The sequence below is a fragment of the Letharia lupina genome (assembly GCF_014066315.1).
Source record: "Letharia lupina isolate WasteWater1 chromosome Unknown contig_3, whole genome shotgun sequence".
Taxonomy (NCBI): Eukaryota; Fungi; Ascomycota; class Lecanoromycetes; order Lecanorales; family Parmeliaceae; genus Letharia; species Letharia lupina.
In genome coordinates, this window is record NW_023502972.1 from 1,113,559 (window position 1) to 1,139,089 (window position 25,531).

Genomic DNA, 25,531 nt, shown 5'->3' on the forward strand with positions numbered 1-25,531 from the left:
TTCATTTTGTTAAGTGCACACCTTTCTTCAGGTGCATGTTCTTGCAATCATGGAGCAACAAGTCCTTGATCTTTTAGCGGCCACACTCGTTGCCTCGACCTCTATCCGCAGTGATGCAGAGCGCCATTTGGAACAACTCTACACTAACGACACATTCCCAATCTCCCTAATCTCCATAGCGTCTCACAAGTCTGTCGCTCTCGATCATCGCCAGGCCGCGCTTCTCTCCCTCAAAAAACTGGTATTGAAGATATGGTCGCCATCCCTGGAGGAATACGAAGGTCCGGATACCTTGAGCGACGCGACCAAAGAGCAAGTGCGGCAGTCGGTGCTGTCCATTGCGACAGCCTCCGATGAAGAGAGGAAGATCGTTGCGGCGGCCAGCTACGTCGTCAGCAAGATCGCAAGTGCCGACTTTCCAGAGCAATGGCCAAGCCTGCTCCCCACCCTATTGAACCTCGTCCCACAGGCGGATGCGACACAGTTGCACGGCGCGCTATTGGTCCTTGGCAGTCTTGTTGAAGACGGATTCGATGAAGAGCAATTCTCCGGAAGCGCGATCGACCTCGTCAGATGTATCTACATTGTGGCTGTCGATGGGGAGAAGAGGCTGACGACGAGGGCACTGGCGGTCTCGATTTTTCGAGCGTGCCTCGACACCATGGAGTTGGTGTATCAGACCAACAAGGCTTCTGTGACGCAGTTCATGCAAGAACTCTCGGATGTGTGGTCACCATTCTTCATAGAGGTTCTCAAGATGCCTCTTCCACACATGCCGAGCGAAGAGGAAGAAAACGAGAAGGGTCCCGCGGACTCGAATTGGCGAGGGGTGATTGCTCTGAAGACCCAGGTCGTAAAGGTGAAGCGTAGTGATCATTCTTGGTTGACGTTGCGTTGACAAATTCCCTAGGCACTCGACAAAATTCATAACTTGTTTCCGCAGCTTCTCAGTCCGCGCACCCTAGAGTTGTTCAGCACGATATGGGAGTCGTTACAAGCTCACCTATCACCATATCTCACGATGTATACCGGAGACCAACAAAGACAGAGTCGTATGGATGACGCAGATCGACTGCCGTATACTCTCGATTACCTTGTTATCGAGGAGCTCGATTACATCCAGACACTTTTGAACACGTCGATAATCAAACGCGAATTGGATGTGCAACTGGCGCCTGAGAGAATAACTAATGGCGCTCCCAATAGTACCTGGATTCAGCAAATTCTAGCTACTGCTGTTGGCTATTCTCAGATCTTGACTGAGGACGAAGAACTCTGGGAGGTGGACATTAACGTCTTTCTGTCAGAAGAAACATCGGAGACGGCGAACTACTCCGCTCGCAATGCATGCGCGGGCCTCGCAACGAAACTTTGCAGCTACAATTGGCCTGTGCTCGAAAGTCTGCTGGCCCATAGCAAGACGGTCTTCGAGGGTGGAGCGTCGAAGTAAGAATTCCATCCTCCGAGATGGAATGTTCATTAGCTGATAGTGCGAAAATAGTCCAAAGGAAAAGGAGGCGGTGCTATATGTTCTCAAGCAGGTGTTAGAAGAAGTCAGCTCGTACGAGAGACCCGTGGGTCCAGAAATCGCCCAGGCGTACCTCAGCCATTGCCAGGCCGCTATGCAGGACAGTGGAAGCGAGTTCTTGAGAGCGCGCGGCTTCATTGCGGCGGGTGCTCTCATCACTGCACCCGGGAAAGCATTGCGGGATCTGGTCCCTGAGTTCGCACTTCAGTCTCTGAAGGCCATCGAACATGAATCCTCCGATATCGTCAAAGTCTCTTCTATGCGTGTACTCCAGCAATACCTGAAAGTCTTACCAGCAGGGAGAGCTCAGGAATTCCAAGTCCAAACCGTGGCCGCGATCTCCGGTTTCTTGTCATCGCATGATCTCAGTGAGATCAACGACACCGAAGATCTCCTGGATACACTGGTAGAGACTCTTCGAGACGCTGTCATGACCGATCCCACTTTGTGCCTTGAACACCCAGCTCTTGATGTGCTCTTTACAATGGCGGCGTATGGTGCTCGCAGCTGGCAAACATCGATGCTTGTTAATGAGACCTTTGAATCCATTACTTCCATCATGTCCTCAAAGGGACCCGAAACTTATGCTCGGCTGTGTTCGAAGGTTCTCCCGAGCCTGACAGGCGCCCTGGACGTGGGAGATATGACCTCGGAAAACTCGCTCAGCGACATGGCTGTATCTTTGCTCGCTACCCTTGCAGAGTATGGATCAGAACCCTTACCTCAGGGATTTGTTGCCACGTTACTCCCAAAATTATACCGGCTTCTGTTCCTGCCTCTAGAGTTCAGCGTCCATCAGTCAGCCACGATCACGATCAAATATATTTTGGTGCACGATCCTGCTCAACTCTTCGCTTGGCGCGATCCAGAGACTGGGAAGGAAGGCCTGGAAATTGTTCTTCTCATTATTGACCGGCTCCTAGGTCCAGAGGTTGATGACTCTTCAGCAGCAGAGGTTGGAGGCCTCGCCGTGGAGTTGGTCGAGAAAGCAGGCGCCGAAAGACTGGGGCCGTATCTCATGCAGTTGCTGCAAGTTGTGGCGATCCGCCTGAGCACAGCCGAACGTGCAAATTTCATTCAGAACCTCGTCCTCGTGTTTGCTCGACTGTCTCTGACTAATGCGAAAGAGGTTCTCGACTTTTTGGCCCAAGTCCAGGTGGAAGGCGCCGATGGTGGCACAGGTCTCGAAGTCGTACTGAGAAAGTGGCTGGAGAACTCTATCAACTTCTCGGGATACGACGCCATCAGACAGAACGTCATTGCGCTGACGAACATTTACCAGCTTCACGACGAGCGACTTTTGAACATCCAGGCTAAAGGAGATCTAATCGTGCAGAACAGCTCCCGGATCAAGACACGCTCCCAGTCCAAGAGAGAGCCGGATCAATATTCGATCATACCAATCCCACTCAAGCTCATCAAGGTCCTTATCCAGGAGCTTGCCAATTCCAGTCCCACCACGCCTGGCTTTCACAAGAGAAATCACAGTCTTCAGGGTGGCATAAGCGACGATGAAGACGATGACTGGGAAGATGAGCCCACATTATTGGATCTCGGGGCTCAGGCCACGAGACAGGGTCAGTACATCAGCTACTCTCCCTATTCTCAATCATCAAGCTGACGAATACCCTTTGCAGATCTGATGGGGTACATGGACGAGGCCAAATGGAACACGCATGAGACCGACGACGCGACACAGAAGTACCTCGTCGATTTCTTCAATGGTATATCTAACGACCCAGGGTTCCAAGAGTTGTATCATTCTTTGACCGATGCGGAACGCGATAAATTGCATAAGATGAACGAGCAACAGAATCAATTACCGCAGATTATCCAGTCGCCGATTCAGTAGCCGCATTGAGCACAACGAAAGACCTGTGTATGATAGGAAAGGCGTTGAGTTGTTTAAGAGCAGCATTGCAGGTGTTGTTACTCTAGTCTCTAGACACATACCCCATTTTGCGTTATCTCCATCGAGATGAGCAAGCGTTTGCATTGCCTGGCGTGTCGGTAGCTCCTTTTGCTAGATGGTCTCGGCAGCAGTGGTGGACTGTTCTGTACGGTACTAGATAAGACTGTATATGTGATGTAGTTACGGACTGTCAAACATCTTTACTAGCGTGCAGCCCACTTCGCGATAACTTTGGGACCCCAAGACTTTCTATCCTTCCATACCATTGAATGGCGACCTGCCCAAACCCGGCATATAAACCAACGACCTCAAAAGCAACCGTCACTGTTACTACCACTGACGCCAACCAGAAGGTCCACCACCATTGCAACAGGTTTCTCCCGTCAACCCACACTTGAAGTGTGCTTTTCGGAGCTTCGTTACAGACATCATGCAATTTAACAAGCTACTTTCTCCAGGTATACCTTCTGGCCAGGCTGGGATGGAGATGGTCCATTACAAGTACTTGAAGTATAAAGGCATACTCGCTACATGAGGAGGTCGAACACGGCCAAAAATCTGTCTGATAACCACTGGGCGTTTGATTTGCAGACACACTATGTTTAAGTGCTTCTCCAGCTCCGCGTATTCTAGCCTCGACCGGTACAGGCTCGTAGATCTTTTCCATTAGCTATAGACTAAATACTAGTCCTTGCAGCGATATAATCTCGAACCCTCAGCCACTGCTACATAGAACAATCACGAGGCCCCACACACTCCACGTCGACCCTTGGATGACTTCGTTGTAAGATATGGCCATAAGGGTGTCATAGCATCTCAAGCTGTTTGTTACACAAAGAATAACTGGCGACATGGCTTACCGATCTTCTACGCTCTGTCTCGCGCTACTTGCTTTCCTCGCTTTCTACGCTTCGCCTGTGGCAGCTTTTGGGGCTGGGAATATAGGTAAGTGATAGTGTCAATATTATGCGGTAGATCTTGCTAACGCCATGCTCAGCTTCGATATCAAAAATCGAAGGGCATAATTGGCGCCAGTGCGTATTTTTGGAGTCCAGAGTCCCTGGTTTTGACCAAATCTTGGGTCATGCATGAGACATGTCTTTACTCGCGAGACATGTTCTGAGGCTCGATATACTCCTTGAAATGGGCAGGACTGACTGCGAATTTGTGATCTAGTGGCGATATCGAGGATATGCTCAAAACAATTGCTTTCATCAAGGGCCACAAATGGACGAGTATGATGATCAGGCGAGTTTACTTCGGCAACTGGTTGCGAGATTATAGTCAAGCTATGGACGTAGGGTCACTCAAAGGTGTTCAGGCTGGCACTGTCCGTATCCTCGTCTGGGTCCTATCGTTTTTGGTATTTCGCAGACCCAAAGTGATAAAAATGAACCTCAACTAACATATATTGCAGTCCTTCGGATACGCTACTGCGGAGTTCGAAGTGACCGAGGAAAGACTGGGTGTCTACAGGCCCGAGGAGCATATTGACAATCCGAAGGACTACGCAGACAATGTTGATGCTAGGAAGTATGATGAGAGATTACGCCCACCAGTCCAAGCGAATGAGCTGGAGGTTGACCCACGGACGGGAATGAAGAACTACATTGCTAATGAAGATCTCGACATCGCTACGTCAGCCGGATATGTTAGGTTCTCTTTTACTAGGAGTATACACTTTGGAAGGGTGTACACTAGTGGAGCAAGCGGTACGAAGGGCAAGGAGGCAGACCTGTGCGAAGCATTGAGGTGTCTTGGGTGTGATTCTTCGTCTTTCAAGTTCTCTACTTGCGCGTACTGAACCATCGTCACCAGGCAGGGACTGCATTGTCTAGAAGACTTCGGTGCTCACACGAATTATACGGAGCTTGCTCTGCGTGAACTGGGGTTTCAAGGCGTCTTCCCACATACTGGAACTGCGACCGAGATCAACATACCTGGGGCTCAGCATCCAGTGTTTCCCCTGGTTACGGGAACTTTCGGAGTAGTCGATTTTCTGCATAGCGTGTAAGAATCTCAATTCTGAAATTTGAGATACAAGAGCTAATACGCAGAAGACTCGGCGAAGCTACTGACCACTTCGCACAAACAGAGGTGGAACAGATGGACATAGCGCTCAAGGACGCCGAAGCTCAGTCGAAGACGTCAGAGGATGGCAGCCGTGATTTCAACAGCTCTCAAGGCCTATCCACTATGACCAGTCTGTTATCTCAGTTACCCGGGACGGGTGACCTTGCCCGGCAAGCGGCTGATCTTCAAGCAATGTCAGATGTCCGGGAACGAACGACTACTGGGCCTCCATTTGGATCTGACCTGGACCGAAAATTCGCAGGACCTCCTGGGACCCAAGGTGGACCCCCCGGACCCAACATCCCTGGTACGAACATTGATCCAATGAAAACGGCTGCTCAAATATATCCGTACGTATTTCGGTGTCTATATTTCATCCTTGGGATCAAGTCTTGAGTCTCGAGACGTGTCTTAGGAGTGTCCACCATATTTACATGTTTCGAGGTTCAATATAGCCCCTCAAACAGGCAATACTGACGCAATCCAGCATCCTAGAGTTCCGGGACAGAGTGGTCAAACTAGTCAATGTTACTATTGAGAAGATCCCTGGCCTCGAAGCTCTGGTGGAAAAGATTTCAGAAACACTGACGCTTTTCGTCCTTTCACTTCTTGCGCCTTTCATTCGCCCAATTATCAACGCAGTCTCAGCGCAGCTCAAAGCGGGGAGCGGCGGTGTCATTGATGCAAGTGGTAAACATCAATATGAGCCTTGGACAGACCCTCACTGCTCAGACCCAACGTACGTTATACTTTCCGAGGCAATTCTTCCCCACTCATGCTGTCTTATGGGTCGTCAGGCATGTCTCGAGAGTTCTCTGCTCGTAAGACATGTCTTTCGACTCAGAGTTCCTCCTGAAAGAGTAATGCTGACTCTGAAATCATCAAGACACTCTTTGCTGTCCAAAGACCACTTCTCCAACATACTAAATGAACCAGCCGGTCAAGTTGCATCTACTATTCTGAAATACGTTGCACCTCGTATTATATTTGCCTGGCAGCATCCCGATATTCCGGTGGAGCAGGTCCTAAATGACGTCGTTAGAGTCTTCCATCATCCAGCCCTTCGAAGACCCGACTGTGAGCTTCACCGGAACATGTACAGTACCGTCGAAAGCTGGGCACGCTCACGGCCTGACGGAGGATCCAATCTCAACGTCCTGCTAGGCTCTGAGAGCGTGAGGCATGGCAAGAATCACACAGTAGACGCCAGTCAGCAGTCACACAGTCATGGCGGGCTTCCTAATCCTAGCAACTTCTTCGGATCTGCCAGTCAGAGCAAGGTCCGGGATGCACCGTAAGTGGACATTTCAGAGCAAAACCCTCCCTCATTGAGCTGCAAGACATGTCTCGGGAGCGGTTTCATTCCCTAAACCTGTCTTAAAACCCGGGTACTTTTGCTCGAAGGAGCCATACTGACTCCGAAGCTTGCAGGTGGGACCAGGTTGGCAAGGCTCAAGGAGTCAATCGCCCATCGCCACGTCCATCACCACAGCCGTCACCTCGCCCAGACTTCGGGTATTATCCTCAGCAGGATCTACAGTCTCGGCAGCAAAATCCATACGAGCAGCCAGCTTACCCACCTAATCCCCATCAGGGACAAATGTATGGGCAACCATCCCAGTGGCAGCCAGATCTTCAGGCTCCCCCAGCTGGAGAGTATCCTCCACAAGGTGTCTACCCACCCCAACCACCTGCATATGGGTATGGCCAAGCTCCACCTTATGGCTATGATCCAAATGCTCCCCCTCCACAAGCGTACGGCTATGGGGGTCCGCCCCTTCCTCCTGGGCAATATTACGGTGGAAGTCCCTACTGAAAGTCGCAATTTGCTTTCAATGGCTAATGTGATTGCTCAGAGTCGCTCATAGATTATGCTTGCAATGCAGAAGATGATAATTATAAGACGTTCAAAGTATATGACTTCGCGATAACCCACCGTTGTACACTCACCTTATGACCTTGGCCTCATCCAATTCGACTCCATCACTTATAGCTCCTTCTCCCCCACCACCGTCCACGTCTTCCTCTCCTTCTCGATCTCTATAACCCTCTCTCCTTTGCTCTTCTCCCTGCTGCTCCCCTCGTCCGCCATCTTCTCCCACCTTGCCCTTGAAAGTAACATCCCCCTCCTCGTCCCTTCTTCCAATTACTACATTTCCAACGACCAACCCCGCAGCCCCTACCCACCACAGCCCCGGCAATTTCTCACCAAAAACCATCCATCCCGAGAAAGCTGTCAACATGAAATTCGCAGAAGTGTTGATTATAGAGACGCGAGTGGTAGAGGAGGCGCGGGTTAACGCCGAGGTAAAGAGCGCCCACATCAGGGCATTGAAGGCGAGGTTGAGGGAGAAGAAGAACTGTTGCCAAGAGCGCGTCAGCCGCAGGAACGAGAGTGGAAAAAGAAGCATAATGTAGATGAACAAATCAAGGAAAACATGGCGACAGGATGATGGAGGACGTACAGCTCGAATCAGTATCTCGACAACTTTATTGGTAGAGGAAAGTCCAAAGGCGGTAGAAATCCCGGATGCCCATGAGGAAGTGAGTTCGGTCGTGGTGCTGCAAGCGTTAGCCTTGCGCGTTCTCCAAACGGAGCTCCGTATGTCGTGGCATACAGTTTCGCGAAGACGCCATTGAAGGCCGCGCAAGCACCACTGGCCGCGGCGAGCGGTATCCAGGGGAGCTTGCCGATTGTGGTGCTTTTCGATGGCTCGGGCTGGGCTTGGGGAACCGCTTCCGGCATCAGAGGTTCTGCTTCCGTTTCCATGGCTGCTGAGGTAGATGGGGGAGGGTGGAGGATTCTACGTCGCGCCATGATGGTCTCGGCGTTTGCAGGGTCATTCGTGCGCTAGGTGAGGTGGCTAAGTACGAATATTTACAGGGTCCAGGAGATGGAAGGTAGATCTGCAGCTACGAGTACGGTACGATAAAGGCAGGAGCGAGGGAAGACTGTGGTTTGAGTACGTGGATAGTCAAGAAGGCTTGGAATATTGTTTTGAAAGAAGGGTTATCTAGATAGACATGCAGGCATGAGCAGCGATAGAATGCATTCTACATTTTGGGTCTGGGTATCTCCTGGTTCTGTCCGCCGTACCAACGCCTAGTGAATGCATGACCTCAGGTGCTCCTCCAACGCCATATCGATGCCATACCTCAGGTTCGACCATGTAGACCGGCAACAGAGAACCTTGCACTGGTGTAAGACTGTCTCCTACAGCCCAGCCTACTGCTCCCCAGGCTTCTTCGAATTGCAGCTCACAATCTTGATCTTCTCCGCCGTGACATTGTTTTGATTGTCGAGCTTGAAGTTAACGTCTTTGATGAGGAACGTCCAGACTTCGTCGCAGAAGCGGTAGGTATCCAGATGACCCTTTGTAACCTCCTATTAGCCATGAGCCCTACGCAAAAGCAGCAGGCGCTGCTACCTTGAAGTTCATGCGGGCCTTGACCTTATCTGCCAACACCTCGGTGATAGACTTATCGAAGGTAGCGATGACTTTCATGGCAGTCTGAGGTTCGATGCGACCGGAATGGACCAGGTCGTCGAGAGTGTCAATGAGTGACATGCCGATGCTGTCAAAGGGCTGCTGTTAGTGTCTCTGTAGTCACGAGTGTCGCAGCCGGACTGTACCTGCTACCGCGGTAGAGCTCATAATATGAGTTGGCGGCGCTGGCCATGGCTTCAGATTTGTCCAACGAGTGTGGTTACAGAGAAGGAGAGGAAGAGGACGAGGAGGGTGGAAAGATTCCTTCCGAGTCACTTTTGCGCTTTGGGCGAACTACATTACCGCAGTGACATACTGGCTACCCTACTCGCAATCGTCCTCGGTCGTCCTCTGCTCGCCGCGTCTTCTGTGCTCACTGTTGGTGAAACCTGTTCAGAACCCAAAGATGAGCGTTGCATACATGGCAACTGGTGCAACTGCCCTTGGTGTTGTAGTAATTTGCTTGTACAGTGCCCCTTCCGATAGTCCATCCTGGAGTCAGTTGTCATGGAAGAGCTACACTGTGACGCCATAGTTCTTGCTCAAGGAGGCTCGTCAAATTACGAAGATAATGGAGTACTGGCATCGTAGATAAGTAGTTGTAGATAGATAACATATCGATTGCCCTTACATTACCTACAATATCACCATTAAAGCGGGTGGATGCTTGCTAGCATTTGCTTAGAATGAAAGCATTTCTTATATCCACCTTTTTCATGTTGTACACAAGTATATCGTCTTAATCATGTGATTAACATCCAAGTTTGATATCGCCGTGATGGAAAAACCAAAATTAAAGGCCACAATACTCATCATATCAGACACTGCGTTCCAAGATCCGTCAACAGACAGAGCTGGGGATATTCTCTCGGATATTTTCACCAACGAAGGCAACGCTCAATGGACTGTTGACGACCGGAAAATTATTCCCGATGATGTTCTAACGATTCAAAAGGCAGTGAGCTTGTCATGTGACGGAGAAGACTATGTCAATCTTCTGATTACAACCGGTGGCACTGGCTTCGCGGTTAAGGACAATACGCCTGAAGCCATCACACCGTTGATACACAGACATGCGCCCGGCCTCGTGTAAGTTATCAAGTGAGTCCAAGCAGGCCAAAGTGTAGCAAGCTAATAGTCTCAGCCATGGGATGCTGGCAGCGTCTCTGGAGGTCACACCTTGTGAGTGTTAATTCAAGTTACCATTAGTCTTTTACATTCGAGAAAAGAAGAAGCCCAAAATTCATATACTATCCCCGGATACGCTATGTGATTATTCTGTACCTATGATATCAAGATGCTTGCTTTGAAAACGAGTGTTCGTTCTGACTTGGGTACCTGCAGTTGCCCTCATGTCAAGGCCTGTTGCAGGGGTTCGGAATAAGACATTGATCATCACTCTTCCGGGGTCACCAAAAGGGGCCAAAGAGAATCTACAGGCCCTTCTAAAGCTACTGCCGCATGCTTGCTTGCAGGCCGCTGGTGGTGACTCGCGAACTCTCCATGCAGGTGGCATAAAGAAGCTCGAAGAAGATGCAGGAATCAGTAGCAGCAAGAACCCAAAGCGTAACCATCATGACCATCATCACAGCCATATTCACCAGCATAATCACAGCCATGGGGACCATGCTATGCCAAAAGCCCACACTCGTCCCGAAGATCGGCCTGTCACGAACGACCCCCGAGCTGGTCCTAGCAGTCGGCATCGGGAATCACCGTATCCCATGCTCTCTGTCGAGAATGCTGTCAAAATGATCATAGAGAACTCTCCTTCGCCAGATCCTGTCAAAATGCCGGTAAATGGCTCTCTAGTAGGCCACATCCTCGCGGTAGATGTCCAAGCCAGCGAAGCGGTACCCGCGTATCGAGCAAGCATAGTCGATGGCTACGCCGTCATTGTCTCTAAAGATGGACCAAGTACGAAAGGTGTCTTCCCTGTTTCTGCCGTCTCACATGCCCAGCCAGGAGAGATACCGACCCTCCACCACGGGCAAATAGCCAGGATAACTACGGGTGCTCCTCTTCCTCCCGGCGCTAACTCAGTGGTCATGGTTGAAGACACTGTCATCAAGAGTATGACTGACGACGGTAGAGAAGAGAAGGAGATTGAGATACTCACAGATCAAGTCAAGCCAGATGAGAACATACGAGAGATTGGCAGTGACATCAAAGCCGGAGAAGTTGTGCTTAGAAAGGGCGAGGAGATCACTGCTGTGGGTGGTGAGCTAGGTCTGCTTGCGTCTGTAGGGAAAGCAGAAGTCATGGCTTATAAGAAGCCCGTCATCGGCGTGCTCAGTACAGGGGACGAAATCGTACTCCACGATAGACAAGGTCCTCTGCAGCTTGGAGAGGTCCGAGATTGCAATCGTCCAACACTGATGGCCGCTATAAGAGGCTGGGGTTTTCAAGTGGTAGATCTTGGTATTGCCAAAGACAAGTAAGTTAACCTTGGGAACGCTTTCGGTCCCTTCTGACAAGTTCCCCAGACCTGGCTCTCTGGAAGAGCATCTACGAGGCGCATTCCGCGACGTGGACGTCATTGTGACCTCCGGCGGAGTCTCTATGGGCGAGCTGGACCTCCTCAAACCTACAATTGAGCGGTCTCTTGGCGGTACAATACATTTTGGTCGTGTTTCAATGAAGCCCGGGAAACCCACCACTTTTGCCACCGTACCTCTTAAGGATAACTCAGGCACGCCCACCACCAAACTGATATTCAGCTTGCCTGGTAATCCTGCATCCGCACTTGTGACATCCCACCTCTTCGTGCTGCCGTCACTGCATTTCTCGAGTGGGAGAGAGGCACCGCACGGGCTGCCGAGAGCGAAAGTGGTATTGGACGAGGAGGTCAAATGCGATCCTAGACGTTCAGAGTACCATAGAGTAGTATTGACGGCCGGAACCGATGGACTGCTACATGCCACTAGCACTGGAGGACAGCGCAGCTCGAAAGTTACTAGTCTGAGACGAGCGAATGGGCTCCTCTGTTTGCCCGCAAAAGATCTAGTGATAGGGAAAGGGGAGATGATCGACGCTTTGGTGATGGGTGCACTAGGCGGCTTGTGAACAGACTTGTAAAGCAACTTCAACCTTGGACAACCTGCAATTAAAACGTTTTCTTACTCTACTTTCCAGTATTGAATGGTGGCTCTCATTTTCGTCCCACCAGAGTCTTACTTGCAGTTCCATTGTCGAGTTCTTCTTTCATCTCGAGCTGCCATCGTGTCATTGCTCATGAACTCCGCATACTCTCTCGCTTCCTCCCAAGGCTCAGCTTTCTCAGTCTTCCTTGCTGATATTCCATTCCGTGTTCGGCGGCGTCAATCGAACACGCATATGTCGGGCCGCTGGAAGCGAGCCATGCTGTTCCGCGAAGCCAATCGATATGCAGTTTCAACAGGCGACGGTTTCGTAGACCTGTACGTACGTACATTGCACCACGATCCCCATCTGTTTTCAAGCCGAAGACTGAGTCTCAAGACTGAATTCCGGAGCAGCAAACAAGGTAAAGAAAAACAACTTAACAGAAAAAGGAAGTCCTTCGACTCCCCGGACCTGTCCAGTATAGTACCTCACGTTACCGCCTCGCGGGGAGACACGCTGATTCCTCAAATATGCGCTAGTTGCGTGACATCTCCACCTCAGTGTAGCCAAAACGTCCTCACCGGGCAATAGTCCTGCTGCTACGTGCTACAACAACAGCTCGATGTCTTTCGCTGTAAGCGATGCTAATCACCTCGTTCTGTATAGGGATAGGTCTGCTGACCGTTGATTATTTAGGAGGGAGAGGACTCTGATTGCCTGACTGTCAATGCGTATGGTGGTAATTCCGATGGGAAACTGTCAGGGGCAGACCACTCGGAATGGCATTGCGCAGTGCTGCTGTCCTGTTCTTTGAGGGTATTGAGCGAGGAGATGGGGGGGAGATGGGTAGTTAAGACATGGAATGAGGACGTTCAGACCGGTGGGACGTCAGCATTTGATATTGGTGATATGACTTGCGAACATGTTTTGCATAAGAAAATCGAGCAAGCTGTTCCAATCTGTCTACACAAGCAAGACCCGTCCGTCCATAAGCCGATAAAATAATCATGCCCGCAATGCAGACGCCTGAATCATGCTCTGTGCCCCAACGCCTTTGCTGACGAAAGGGGTATCTATCTACACGACTCTGGAAGCATTCACAGAAGCCGAAAACGCCCTCATAGGTAATCGCGGCACTTAAAAAACGCCGTTGCTAATCAGAAAATTCCCCAGAAAAGAGTCGATATGACGCCGAGTATGCAGTTCCTTCGTGAGTAAGGGTTAAAATTTGAAGGAAAAAGATCCGCCATGTAAGAAGTAGAGAGAAAAAGATTGGCCGTAAACAGCATTGCAAGGTCGAGGGACCCAGGAACCATTTGATGCCTGTGGATGCCTCACTAAATGACTCGTGTCATGTTCCTGTCCGTTGGAGATGCTCACATCCACTAGTGATCCTAAAGGTAAGCCTGATCGTTTGCTCCAGTGACCCAGGGATTGAAACTTCCGGGAGCCATAGGGTCTCTTCTTCTCGGCGCTAGTGAGTTTCCCCCCGGCATTCGGGGTGGTGGGGGGTCAGGGTCGAATGAATGCACATCGTATGGACGCCCCTCTGCGACACGTGCGGCAGTGCGCCCTGCGTTGTATGCTGCAGTACGTCGATGGAAGTTATTGACTTCTCGTCTCTGTGTCGGCGAATCGAGGTCTATTGCCCCACCAAGACCACGTAGACGCTCTTCTACGTTGCGTTGACGAACCGAGTCGGGCTGTCGTCTGGCTCCTATATCATCCGGAATGCTTACGTTTTGAGCCCCCGCATTGTTCCCAAATGCTTGATCATTCTGCCTTGGTCTTAGAACATCCGCTGCCTGAGGTCCGTTCAGAAACCGCGCAAATACAGGGTCGTCCATAGCGGCCATGCGTGCTCTGTGAGTCTGGGTAGCTTGATTTAGTCCGGCAATTCGGCGAGCCTGTTCAGATCGCCTCTGTAAGTCTTCTCGTTGAGCTTCTCGCTGGCGTAGAGTAGCCTGCTGTTGAGCTAGATGAGCAGCCTGCTGTTGTTGATGTTGACGTATCAAGGCTTCCCTCTGATACTGCAGTTGCTGTTGCTGTGCCTGTTGATGTGCGGCCCTCATTTGCTCTCTAGCTTGACGCCCCTGCTCTCTTGCCTGCTGTATAGCATGAGGAGCGAGTCCCCCAAATTCATCCAGTATGTCACCAACACCCTCGAACATAGCGTCGAGCGCCGCACCCGGCTCCCTATTGTACAGTGCGGCCATAGCGGCCTCCCCTAAGCCCTGCCCGTGGTGGCGATGATGATGGTTGTGATGAGGGGGTACATGTCCATGAATTGCGTGTACATGATGGTGGTGATCCCCATGGTGTCGACTGCTTGAGGACTGTACCCCTTCCGCAAATTTAATTTTGAGGTCTTCTTCCGACAGATCCGGATGTTCTGCCCGGACTTTTGCCATAGCTTCCTTCTCGGCCTTGTCGACTTGCTGGTCTTTTCTCTTGTGGGACTCGTCATAAAGCGGGCATTTACCAGTTTTATCGTCTGTGTTGACTCCTGGAGGAGCCCGCCCTTGGCCATCAAAGTGGTTGTACATTTGCTTTGTGATGTCTTTTCCGCAGTAATCGCAGAGCACGGCGTAGCATTTGGTGCAGATGACCTTGTTGCAGCCATCTTCTTTCAGGATCCGGACCTTGCATTTTCCACACGTTCTAATCAATGCTTCGGTCCTAGCCTCTTCAATAATACGGCGCTCACTGACGCCGTTTTCTCTTTTGAACTCATCACAGGATAATGGTATATGTGATTTGGCTTTGCAGAGGCGGCAGGACACCTGTGATAACAAGACCCATTTTAACAGCCGATCGTAAGAACCATCGGAAAGGGGGAATATACCTCTTCACACTCCGGATTATGGCACCGGAATTCCTTGTCTTCTTCAATTGGAGGGCAGATAGCCGCAAAATCGCAGAATGGACAAGTACAGAGGTTCTGTAAGTCAGCAAGTCGAATATCATCCTGTTGCTGTAGACGCTCTATCTTCTCAATGGACTTGGCATCGAGGAATCGTTCCCTCTCTTGTCGACTGAAAGTGGCCGTACATCCGCTCCCATCCATGCATCTGAGTCCGTAGCGAGAATTGCCAATGTCAGTATTAGCGTTCTGTTGAGCACAGTCTAGACAGAAGAAGTGGGGCTCATCCCCGTTGCAGTGAGTGATCTTAAGAATAGTAACCGTGTCGAAGCAGCATCCACAGTCCATAACTTCCCCTCGTGCGCGGTGCTCTTGGTCTTGTGCCTCTTGCATCCTTTTAATCTCTTCGGCGGCATTGAGTTTGTCTACGAGGGGTCAGTCACGCCGAGAGGTTCACTTGTACAGGGTATAGCCCGGTGCAATGTACCTTCTTCTCTGTTTCTCCGCTGCTGCGCCGAGTCAATCTCCCTCTTCAACTCCTCGAATTCATAGCCATCCTCACGTAGTTCGACCATCATTGCAGCTGAAGTCCTTCCAGAGGTGACACGGCGAGCCTTCAACGGGGCATATGGCGGGTTTATGGCTGTACGGACTGCTCGTTCTGCTTCCAGAATAGCAAAGAACGTACCATAATAATGGCTGTGGTCCTTGAACTTCTCGTTAATGAATTTGGATGGAACGAATTCGAACGCTTCATGTAGGGCAACCCTTCTGCATGATAGCTTGTTAGCATGGCTAGCAGCCAACGCAACGCGCATTATGAAGGCTTGGATACGCTCTTCCACATGCAGCAGAAAAGAAACCAACCTGGTCAACTGAGCCATAAAAGCGAGGGGATACTCACGCAACTTTGCTGTATTCCAGGGCGTTATCCCTCAACTCCGCGTATTTCCAACGGGCTGCTTCCTCCTCATCACTATTCCGATCACTTCTCTTCCGCTTCAATTCCTTGATCCTGTCTTTCTCTTTGGGGTAATTACCCCCATCCAGAACCTTCTCAATCAGAATTTGCGCTGGTGTTTGGGCATATGGACCGTTCTGATGGTCCAGATCGTTGTAGAGAGACTTGACATGTTCCCGAGATATGTCAGGGAACACTTCGACTATCTCCGCAAGGCAGACGTCGTATGGGGAGACGACCGTGCGAGGTCTGCGGGGGTATAAGCCGGGAGTCCGGCCAAATAAAGGGGAGATGTGAACACTGGAGACTTCCTCGTTGAGACAGTTATCGAACAATGAATTATCGCTGTCTTCTTGGTCATCAGTGTCCTCTTCGGTTTCGAGGTCGATCACATCTCGCGGGGGATGGCGACTCATTCTGCTATATGAGGTGGTTGTGGACCACAGTGATAGTCAAAGCAAGACTAAGGGAGGAGGGTGGTCGTCCAAGAAAACGCAATGAGTGGTGGTCTAAAGTCGGCCTATGGTGAGATCAACATAGTGTAATTGGTGTGTTGTCTCGGTAAGAGTCCAAACGCACAAGGGTAAGCTAATGGGTGAGTCTCAACACATAAACAAACGTGAAGCAGGGCTTTGGTAAAAGTTTGACAGCCATTCACATTGTTGCACTAAACGAAGTAGGCAGCAGCAGTTACTGGCCGATCATCCTCAAATACCGGCATCCGAGTGGGTGAATGTTGCACAGAGAATGAAGGTACGAAAGAAAGCAGGCTTCCGGAAGAGCCTCAAATCTTTTTTGGTGGAGCCTCAAATCAATTGGAGATTGAAAGGCTTTTCCCAGACATTGTTATTGTGGTTACTGCTAGGCGGAGACCAAGCCAAAAAGGTGATCCTCTATTCTGTCGCTGTATTACCTCAATCTAAGGGACAACGACAAGAAAAGATCCTGGTTCCCCGCAATACGCTACTCTACGGCTGAACCCGAAGATCCTTGCCGGCGCCAGTGATCGTGGTTGCCGGGTTGCTGCGGCTTTCAACGGCTATCTCAATGAGAAATGCATGATTGCGGCGAGTCACATTCTTGTGCTATGCTCTAGCAGCGTTGCTCCCTACTGGAGCAGGAATTCCTCGAAAAACGGTCATGATTCTGAGATCAATCTTCCAACCTGGCCTATACCTTCCTCAATATGGCGACCTATGAGCTCCCCTCAAGCGATTCGCCCGACCTCGCACTTCTTCACCCAACCCAAGAAGAGAAGGTAGAGACGTGGAAATTAAACGGCGCCTCCTGGCGCGGCGCTATGCCGCTGCCAATCTACCTCCGCCGCGAAACCTATCTTGAGAATCAAGCCTTCACCAAAGATGGCGGCATTACATTCTGGATTCTAGTCGACAGCACCTTGCCTCGAAATGAGCGCCCCATACTTGGAAGTTGCGAATCGTTCCGGAAACGGGCTCTTGTTGCAAGAGACGGAAAGGTGGAGGATGTGGTCAGTCATGGGATAGGGAGCGTTTTCTGTAACCCCGATTACAGAAGGAGAGGGTTTGCGCAGAGGATGATAGAAGAGCTAGGGAAGAAGTTGGATACATGGAACCAAGAAGACAGGAAGAAGACCGATTTCACGGTCTTGTATTCTGACATTGGGAAGGTATGTGAGAGACAGGACATTCTACTCTAGGGATGCGGTCTCAGTGTTGACTTGGGCTCTAGAAGTTTTATTCCAAATTTGGTTGGAAATCTTTTCCCTCAAGCCATATCGCGTTGGCGCCTATGAGCAGTGAAAGTGAATCAGCACTATCTGGGGCCCGACCCTTACGGGCAGATGATCTGAAGGAGCTTTGTAGCTGGGATGAACAACTACTGAGGGCGGACATAGCAAGAGACGTACCACGCAAGAAAATTCGTGTCGCCCTTATACCAGATCTCAAAACCATGCAATGGCATCATGCTCGAGAAGAATTCGCAGGAAGGGAGATGCTAGGCCGAGAGCCAGACATAAAAGGAGCACACGCGGATTGCGAAGACAGCAGCCAAGTATGGTGTATTTGGACTCGCACTTTTGGTAGCACTGAGGCCGGTAACACGCTCAACATTTTACGATTTTTCATTGACGGCGAAAATGATGCTGTGCGCGATGAATCAGAGGCCGGGGATGACCTCACAGACTTGAAAAGCACTGATCAGGCAAAGCTACATGGGGCGGTAGCAGTGCTCCATGCAGCACAGGTCGAAGCTGCGAGGTGGGAAATGAAAGACGTTCAAATATGGAACCCATCTTCTTTGATCGTCCTGGCAGCTCGTCAAATCGAACCATCAACGAAACTTATACATCGCGACGATGAGAGCATCGCAAGCCTCAGATGGCATGGAGAACCAGAAGAGCGAACGAAAGTGGAGTGGGTTGGCAATGAAAAGTATGCATGGTGCTGAAATTTTTTCATCGAAGCGGCTTTCGATGTCTACTCGATTACCCCCAACGCGAGTTAATCCAGGGGCTGCAGAACAACATATGGGCCAGAAGATGGGGTCCATTTGCGCGCGACTCGTCGATTGTGAATGAGCAGAGAAAACCCGCACGAATTCGTAATATCCAGCTTGGGTTGCGATCTTTCTCAACCAGGTGCAGCTCTTTGAAAAGCTGTTGTTTGAAGACATCTTGGGATTTACGCCAGTGTTGGTACTCTACTAGGACTTCCTTCCTAATTTGAATTTCTCATGCCAATTTCGATTAGCCTTACCACTGGTATTGGCAGATGGAGAGGTTTCCAACGATGTGGGATCAAAGATGTCCTCACCGAAGACGGTCTTTTCTTGGGATGGGTCCAAGTGAGAGTATTTAGCCTGCGTCTGAGTCAGACCTACTTAGTTGAAATTTAAATGCAGATTACTATACCTTAAGCAGGTCCATCGAGGCGTGCTTTCTCCAGCCTTCCGGTAAGAGATCGTACCATTGTGCAAGAAAATCTGATTGCGGGATACCCTCCGTGTTGGCTTGCTCCGATTCTCCAGCCCTTTGAAGGCAAACAATTCCAACCCATTGTACAGTCTTGTCCCTACTCAAACTTACGTCTTTGAGAATGGTGTCAGATGTGAACAGGGGCGCGGGAGGTGGTTCGGTACTCACACTCGTTTTTCAGGTAATCAGTGTCAGAGACCAGTCTCATCACCACGGCCATGAATAATGCCCACGGAAATCCATCATCACCCACCATCTCTGCAAGCGATTTGAGCTCGAATCTCTTTTCAAGATTGACACCTCTGGCAATGGCTGCCGACAGTATTGACTTCCAAACCATGGCAAGAGCAGATGGTGCTGGCAACCATGCGCGACCAAGGACTTCAAAGGCACATAATTGCTTCCATGTCTTATCGAACTCTTCGGGCGAAAGGGGAGTGTCCTGCAATAGGGCATTTTTATCCTTGTACTCTCCTAGACACAAGGTCAATATCCAAAGTCCATGCCATTTGATCTTGACGTGCCTCCCTCTTACTTGAAAATGTAGTATTCGTTCCTAATCCCATGTCCGTGTCTGTTCCTTTGTAGGAAGGTAGGCTCTTTTTCAAAATTTGGGAAACCATCGCCGAAGACGCTGCAGTTTCCGAGGGGATGAGTTCTAGTGTAGCCGTACACTGAGCTATAGCCGAGAGGCTCGGGGAGTGAATTTCGCTGTCTCCGCGGCTACTCTCTGATGGCTTCAGGATGAACACGGAATTTGAGGATTGGACCTGGCGAAGCTGATACGTATGGTCGTCCGTACATAGTACAACGCTTGGGCTAGGTTGCTTAGAGTCAACGTTGGCACTTGGGGATTCTGCTGACTTTAGCCACAGACTCTCGGACAAGTCAGTTGAACTTCCTCTTGTAGTTTGCGTACATCCAGGGTCAGGACATACTTGGGAGGATCTTTGGATGCTATCAATGCGAGTAGAGATGGGGGAAGCTCAAGAAGACGGAAATTTTGCTGTTCGTTGCTGATCTCGAACGGTATTCCAGAGTCATCTTGGGTCGACATTACTGCAAAGATTGCACCTGCTACGACCCCTTTTTCTTCCGTTGGCTCTTGCTCTTGTTAGGATGGTGGAGGGATATTCCGGATGCTTATGCTTTTGCAGTTCAAGCGGAACGTAGCTTTCGGCGTAACAATGATCAGAGGTCTCACTAGATAGCAATCCCCGGACCAGGTCAAGCGTACAACAACGATGATATGGAAGGAAGTCAGCACCAGAGCGATCAGAAGTACCTATTCAAGGGATTAGAGCTGGAAAAGGTTGACACGAACGCGTGCGAGTCTAGCCATGCGCGTGTAAACTTAGCCGACGCGACTGAGAAAAGTGATGATCCTCCACCACTCAGGCGCAACATTGACCTCACGGCCTCAGCGAGGTCGCTGCCATAAGGTTGAAAGGTGGCCAGGCCGTCTAAATCCCTAATGATATTGCTGGAAGCCAATTGATGCACTGGGTTTCTTTCACTTTAAATACATTCGTTTGTCTTGAGTCTGCTGGCGGCTTATTTCTCTTCCCTTCAACACTGTTGATATCGCAATTACCGATTCTCACAACACATCTTTCGTTTATACACACTTAAAGTTTCTTGTTGATACCGGTAGCTCATAAGATACAACAACCTTGACCGACATCGAGGGACTCCCGCCTGTCGCTCGCCAACGTCAATGGTCCACACCTTCAGAGGACAATATGATTATTCTTTCAGCCACGCCACCGGCGTTGTCCTCAAGCAATCTGTCCCTGTATTACGCAAAAGATGCTCTCCTGGAGAATCTCCCGATTTTGGTCTTCTATGGCCCATCTACGACTGGCAATTCAACCCAAAACAGCTCACGCATCCAGGCGCACATCTACTCTCTCGCGGGACTCCAAACATTTCCTCGTCTTACCGTTGCTCCTACATCACCTTTGTACGCAGCCGTAAACCATCTTCCCGCAGAGCAGCAGGGTGATGAAATTTGCCGGGGCTTGGCAGTTAGTGTCCTCAGCTACTTTGCTGGGCTACCAAAAGCCATGAAGACCTCATTGATAGAGCGAGCGGCGGCCCGTCGACCAAATCGTGCAGCTCCGATGATGTTTGATGAGATGCATGCAGCAGACATAGCAGCTCATATGGTAGAAATTGAAGACATGTCAGAAATTGCCAACTGCGTTATGTCCGCTGTTTCGGCGCCGGTGCTGTCATGGGTCGATATGGATGTAGTCCTGCCGCCAGGAACAATTCAACGAGCTAAGTCTTCCGACGGTGAAGACAACACCCCGCTGTTTGACAACGATGGACTACCGCTCTACCATTATGGCCAATACACATCCATCATTGAATGTCTCGGCTCAGCGGCCTTTCTACCTACCTCAAAGCTTCAACGAGCTCCTTCGAGGCCAACAGCACACAGCAGAAGCAGGGTTCTCTCAAAGGATCAGAAAATCTCTCTGCGAAGAGAAATGTGTGAGTTAGTCGACACAGAGAGCAGCTATACTGGCAAGATTCAGAACTTGGTCCAATTCATAGCTGCAGATTTTCGTCAGATCGCCAGATCCGAAATTGTGAATGGATTATTTCCTGAAAGCCTAAATCGCATCCTGGAGACCAATGAGAGGTTTTACGAGGATATACAAGCAGTGCTTGACGAAACAGAAAATGAAGCGATTAACGATATTGAAGGAAACACTAGCAGTGAGAGCGACCTTGGAAGCCCAATCACGCAAGGCAGGAGGAGGGACCCCACTGGTACTCTCCATTTTGCGAAAGCTCTCCTCAGATGGTTTCCTAGATTCATGGGCCCGTATCAAGACTATCTACGAGCCAGCACAGATTTTTCAAACATCATCAGTCAGTCTTTAGCGGACCAATCATCAGCATTGTCGAAACATCTTCATGACTTTGGCGAGCAGCGATTACGATCAGCTTTGATCGAACCAGTACAGCGCCTTCCTCGATACAGTCTCCTCATCGACAATATGGTCAGCTTGCTTCCTGCTTCGCACCCCGCGTTGTCTAGTCTATTGAAAGCCCGAGACGTTATCACAGATATCTGTGCTTTAGATACGCAATTACCTGGAGACGTTGCACGTTCTGCACAAATTTTGAGGAACATTGTCGCAGATTGGCCCGCAACTTTCTCGGCCCGTGGACGTCTTATTACCGCCGTGGATGTTCTAGAGCTCAACCCTCCATATGCAACGAACGGGGAAGGTACGGCAGGAATCATGTTGCTCTTTGTTGACTCTATCGTACTTCTGCAAAAAGCCGGGAACAGCCCTTTGTCTGCGAGAGGCATCATTGCTGAGGTAGATCGTCCCACAGCACCTACTAACGCATTCTTCTCTTCTAGCCTCAGCCTTGACAGAGATCTTAAATTTTTGGGAGCATATGATCTCTCTCAGCTGAGATTCTCGGAGTCTGAGAGTGGTCATCTGATCCGGATGACGCTGTTTGGTGGTACAACAGTAAATCTCAATACATCTCGACACTCACAAAGTCTTACCAAAGTCTTCCTGGCGCTCGGTCCTTACGATGGTAAAGCAGCACGATTTGGCGAAGAGGTGATAAAAGCGAGGATCGAGAGCCGGTTTTCAGATGCCACTCGTGATAGTGGAAAGTGGGCTTTGCGCTCGATTAATCCATCCCCAGGGAGCTTGGGTGTTCTAGTAGCTTTGTTGGAAGAGCAGTCAGAAAGTACCAATCTAACGCAGGGACAGTGCCAGATCCGACTTCACGTGGACTCATCGAAAGAAACCGATTCCATTACTACGCAAGGCCATGGAACAGAGATCGCCGCTTCCATCAAGACTCTGGGCTCCGGTAGCTATCGCTTGGACACCGAAAGTATTGACGGCACTTGTTTTACCGATACTTGTAAATCCGAGGATCTCCTGTCAGTTCTTCTCAGGAGACGTATGTTCAATGTCCCTCTTTGTTTGATCTCGCTAACAATTCTTAGTGGGCAATCTCGTTCGCCTCCAGAACCAGCCTCAAAATCCTCTCTTGATTCAGTCACAGATATCCTACAACAGCACAATCCTTGCTGCGATGCCGATCCGAAAGCCGCAAGAAGATACTCGGTCTCGAGTATTTCGGCCCATCTCACCTGTCAAGATGATATCCAATTTTCTAAACGCAGGTCAAGCAAGTCAGCCCAGTACTCCGTCGAAACACCGTCACGACATACCTCCCATCAGAAACACTCCATCAATACCACCTCCGACACCTGCAAAGACCCACCCTGATCTGGCGGACAATCATCCACACAACAAGGTTACATTAGTAGAGACTGCAGCGGAAGCTGAAAAGAGCCCCCTAGCGCTTTTAGAAGATACATTCACTGCGTATGTTGTGGCGCTTCGCTCACGGAGTGGCAATGTTGTGGGTAAAGTTCTCCGAAGCCGAGCGACAGCCGATGAGCTCGTTGTCAATGAGCTTTATAACATCCTTCGTCAGTCCAGAGGTCTCCTCTAACAATATACTAGACTTGCTAATCATGCGCAGTTGAGGATCCCAGCAGGCTTCAGGCAGCCGCAGAAGTCTCTGTTGATGTACTCTTCGCAGCCTTCGAGAAATTCTTGCAAAGAGCATGGAGAGAGCGCATGGGTCCCCTGCTTGCTGCAAATGTCCTTCAGGGTCTGCAAGCGACCTTTGGTAAGCTCAAGTCACAGGACATTGATGCAGCCGCTGACTGTTGATTCGGTTCAGATTCAGGAAGACCTGCGGTATTCTCACAGCAATTTAAGCGATCCGTAGAAGACATGTCTCCGCAGAACAGTAGAGCTTTCGCAGCCACAGTAAAGCTTCTTTCGGAGTAAGCTGCACTCTGAGAGTGCCTTCTTTCATGTGCTAACCATTATCAGTCTCCTTGACGCCTCTGGAAACGATGGAGATCGTGGTGCTCTAATGGCCAGCTTCGCTGAAGCTTTGGTACTTGACGGCAATCCCCATGATTACATCACGCTTCTTGACCGTTTGGTTGATGATTATGACAGTCTATTCGATGGTAAGTAGAATACATCGCTGTGTACTCGCAATTGCTGACAGTACGCAAGACCCTTCTAAGCAACTTGACCAAGACGGTAACACTAGATCAGCCACAGGTTCTTTGACAAGGACTCGATCAATTAATACCGGATCTCTCAGCTCTAATGCATCGTCTCTGAAGAGGAGGTTTGGACTCGGCACCTTGAGCCGTGAAAATAGCAAGAACGAATCCGAATCAAAGGTCGCATCAATATGGCGTACTCTCAGCAAGAATGCCAGAAGCCCTGGCGAGGGCCATTTCCATTCAACAAGTCTTTCCAAAGCCTCCCTAGGAAGATCTAGATCAACAGATACAGACAATCGAATGCTTCCACCATCGAGACCAGTATCTCGCGACAGGCCTACAACCTCAGGCTCTATGACCCAAGATGATCCCAAACCTCGCCCTGGGAGCGCACATCTAAATACTTCTACGCTGAGCAGCATTGGCGAAGGGACGCCAGCCAAAACAACTCCTTTGCCGAAGAAAAGGCATCGTCGTAGCTCACTCTCTGATATAACGTCCATTCGAGACCCAGATGTCATCGCCGCATGGTCTCCACTGCAACCTCGTAAGCCCGCGACGCTCAGGGAGAGCAACAGTAAGATCGCGACACCACCAAGGACGCAGTCCCCAATCAAGCAGTCTCCGAGTCAAGGTATCACAAAGCAGTCTCCTCAATTGTCCGGTTTGCCACGTCGGTTTGGATCACCACAACGGAAAGAGAACTCACCAGTCCGCGAGACCTTCTCCAGGAAATCGAACTCTCCATCAGTACCTCGGACCCCAAGCGCTAAGCTAGCCGACAAGAACAAATCGGAGGAAGTGGTAATTACGAGCTACAGCCCTCAAAAACGGCAGGTCTCTCGATCCGGCATCCCCGCGCCCAAAGGCGGACTCAGCGAACGTACTTGGCCTCCCAATGGTAATTCCAACCTTCCCAAGACACCCTTTCAGTCGCCTCAAAAGCTGCGCATGCAGAGCCCACAAAAGCTTCGCGAACGTCTGAGCCAAGAGAATAAGTCTCTCGCCTCTGCCGACTCCTCTTTCCAAGCCGAGATTGCCAAGATCGGCGAAGAGATATCTTCTGTATACAAGCTTCAACGCTCACCCACGAAAGCAAAACCTCAAACTCAGCCCCCATCAGCACCGCCCTCTTTGCAAACCCTATCAACACAGCTATCCAGTCTCTCTACCACCCTTTCCACTTTCACAATGGCCCATACCACGTCACTATCCTCACTCTCCTCCGACATTGAGTCCTCACTCTCGATCAGCGACAAGAAGGCCCGGAAACTCGATGAGTTATACCGCGAAGCTAACGCAGAGAATGAAGCCTTATATGAGCGCTTCAATGATGAGTTGGGAAAGATATTGGGGAAGGTGAAGAAGGGCGAGGGAGTAGAGGAGACGAGGAGCAAGCTTAAAGAAGCGCAAGAGGAGGTTGCGAAGCTAAAGAAGGAGAATGGGAGGCTTAAGAGGGAGGTCGTTGGTTTGAGGAGCTTGATGAAGGAGGGATGATGTTTGATGATGTTTTGCAAGGCGTACATGAATCGGATACCAGCATGTTTTAGCGATTTGAGTGGTCATCGTGTGCCAAAGGT

The 25,531-nt window shown here is 50.1% G+C and overlaps 8 protein-coding genes across 8 annotated transcripts; 4 read left to right on the forward strand and 4 right to left on the reverse strand.

Moving 5' to 3' along the window:
- Positions 1-49: 49 nt before the first annotated feature.
- HO133_007199 (uncharacterized protein) lies at positions 50-7,329 on the forward strand (the record flags this gene model as incomplete). Its single annotated transcript, XM_037298092.1, has 13 exons — positions 50-859; positions 911-1,446; positions 1,502-3,105; positions 3,166-3,364; positions 4,279-4,385; positions 4,438-4,474; positions 4,617-4,803; positions 4,858-5,201; positions 5,259-5,450; positions 5,501-5,863; positions 6,001-6,252; positions 6,400-6,807; positions 6,945-7,329. The coding sequence occupies 13 exons, from the start codon at positions 50-52 to the stop codon at positions 7,327-7,329; spliced, it is 5,424 nt and encodes a 1,807-aa protein (XP_037156727.1).
- A 130-nt stretch (positions 7,330-7,459) lies between these two features.
- HO133_007200 (uncharacterized protein) lies at positions 7,460-8,283 on the reverse strand (the record flags this gene model as incomplete). Its single annotated transcript, XM_037298093.1, has 3 exons — positions 7,460-7,873; positions 7,979-8,075; positions 8,132-8,283. 3 exons carry the CDS (start codon positions 8,281-8,283, stop codon positions 7,460-7,462), a joined length of 663 nt encoding a protein of 220 aa, XP_037156728.1.
- A 456-nt stretch (positions 8,284-8,739) lies between these two features.
- Positions 8,740-9,194, reverse strand: HO133_007201 (uncharacterized protein; the record flags this gene model as incomplete). The annotated part of the gene is made up of 3 exons (XM_037298094.1): positions 8,740-8,886; positions 8,942-9,089; positions 9,148-9,194. 3 exons carry the CDS (start codon positions 9,192-9,194, stop codon positions 8,740-8,742), a joined length of 342 nt encoding a protein of 113 aa, XP_037156729.1.
- Positions 9,195-9,779: 585 nt separating this feature from the next.
- Positions 9,780-12,067, forward strand: HO133_007202 (uncharacterized protein; the record flags this gene model as incomplete). The annotated part of the gene is made up of 4 exons (XM_037298095.1): positions 9,780-10,090; positions 10,146-10,183; positions 10,346-11,438; positions 11,488-12,067. The coding sequence occupies 4 exons, from the start codon at positions 9,780-9,782 to the stop codon at positions 12,065-12,067; spliced, it is 2,022 nt and encodes a 673-aa protein (XP_037156730.1).
- A 1,412-nt stretch (positions 12,068-13,479) lies between these two features.
- HO133_007203 (uncharacterized protein) lies at positions 13,480-16,325 on the reverse strand (the record flags this gene model as incomplete). The annotated part of the gene is made up of 4 exons (XM_037298096.1): positions 13,480-14,868; positions 14,931-15,373; positions 15,436-15,719; positions 15,853-16,325. The coding sequence occupies 4 exons, from the start codon at positions 16,323-16,325 to the stop codon at positions 13,480-13,482; spliced, it is 2,589 nt and encodes an 862-aa protein (XP_037156731.1).
- A 770-nt stretch (positions 16,326-17,095) lies between these two features.
- HO133_007204 (uncharacterized protein) lies at positions 17,096-18,339 on the forward strand (the record flags this gene model as incomplete). Its single annotated transcript, XM_037298097.1, has 2 exons — positions 17,096-17,557; positions 17,620-18,339. The coding sequence occupies 2 exons, from the start codon at positions 17,096-17,098 to the stop codon at positions 18,337-18,339; spliced, it is 1,182 nt and encodes a 393-aa protein (XP_037156732.1).
- Positions 18,340-18,594: 255 nt separating this feature from the next.
- Positions 18,595-19,922, reverse strand: HO133_007205 (uncharacterized protein; the record flags this gene model as incomplete). Its single annotated transcript, XM_037298098.1, has 5 exons — positions 18,595-18,750; positions 18,803-18,978; positions 19,034-19,339; positions 19,401-19,743; positions 19,785-19,922. 5 exons carry the CDS (start codon positions 19,920-19,922, stop codon positions 18,595-18,597), a joined length of 1,119 nt encoding a protein of 372 aa, XP_037156733.1.
- A 685-nt stretch (positions 19,923-20,607) lies between these two features.
- HO133_007206 (uncharacterized protein) lies at positions 20,608-25,448 on the forward strand (the record flags this gene model as incomplete). The annotated part of the gene is made up of 6 exons (XM_037298099.1): positions 20,608-22,813; positions 22,860-23,351; positions 23,405-23,554; positions 23,609-23,714; positions 23,764-23,906; positions 23,956-25,448. The coding sequence occupies 6 exons, from the start codon at positions 20,608-20,610 to the stop codon at positions 25,446-25,448; spliced, it is 4,590 nt and encodes a 1,529-aa protein (XP_037156734.1).
- Positions 25,449-25,531: the final 83 nt, after the last annotated feature.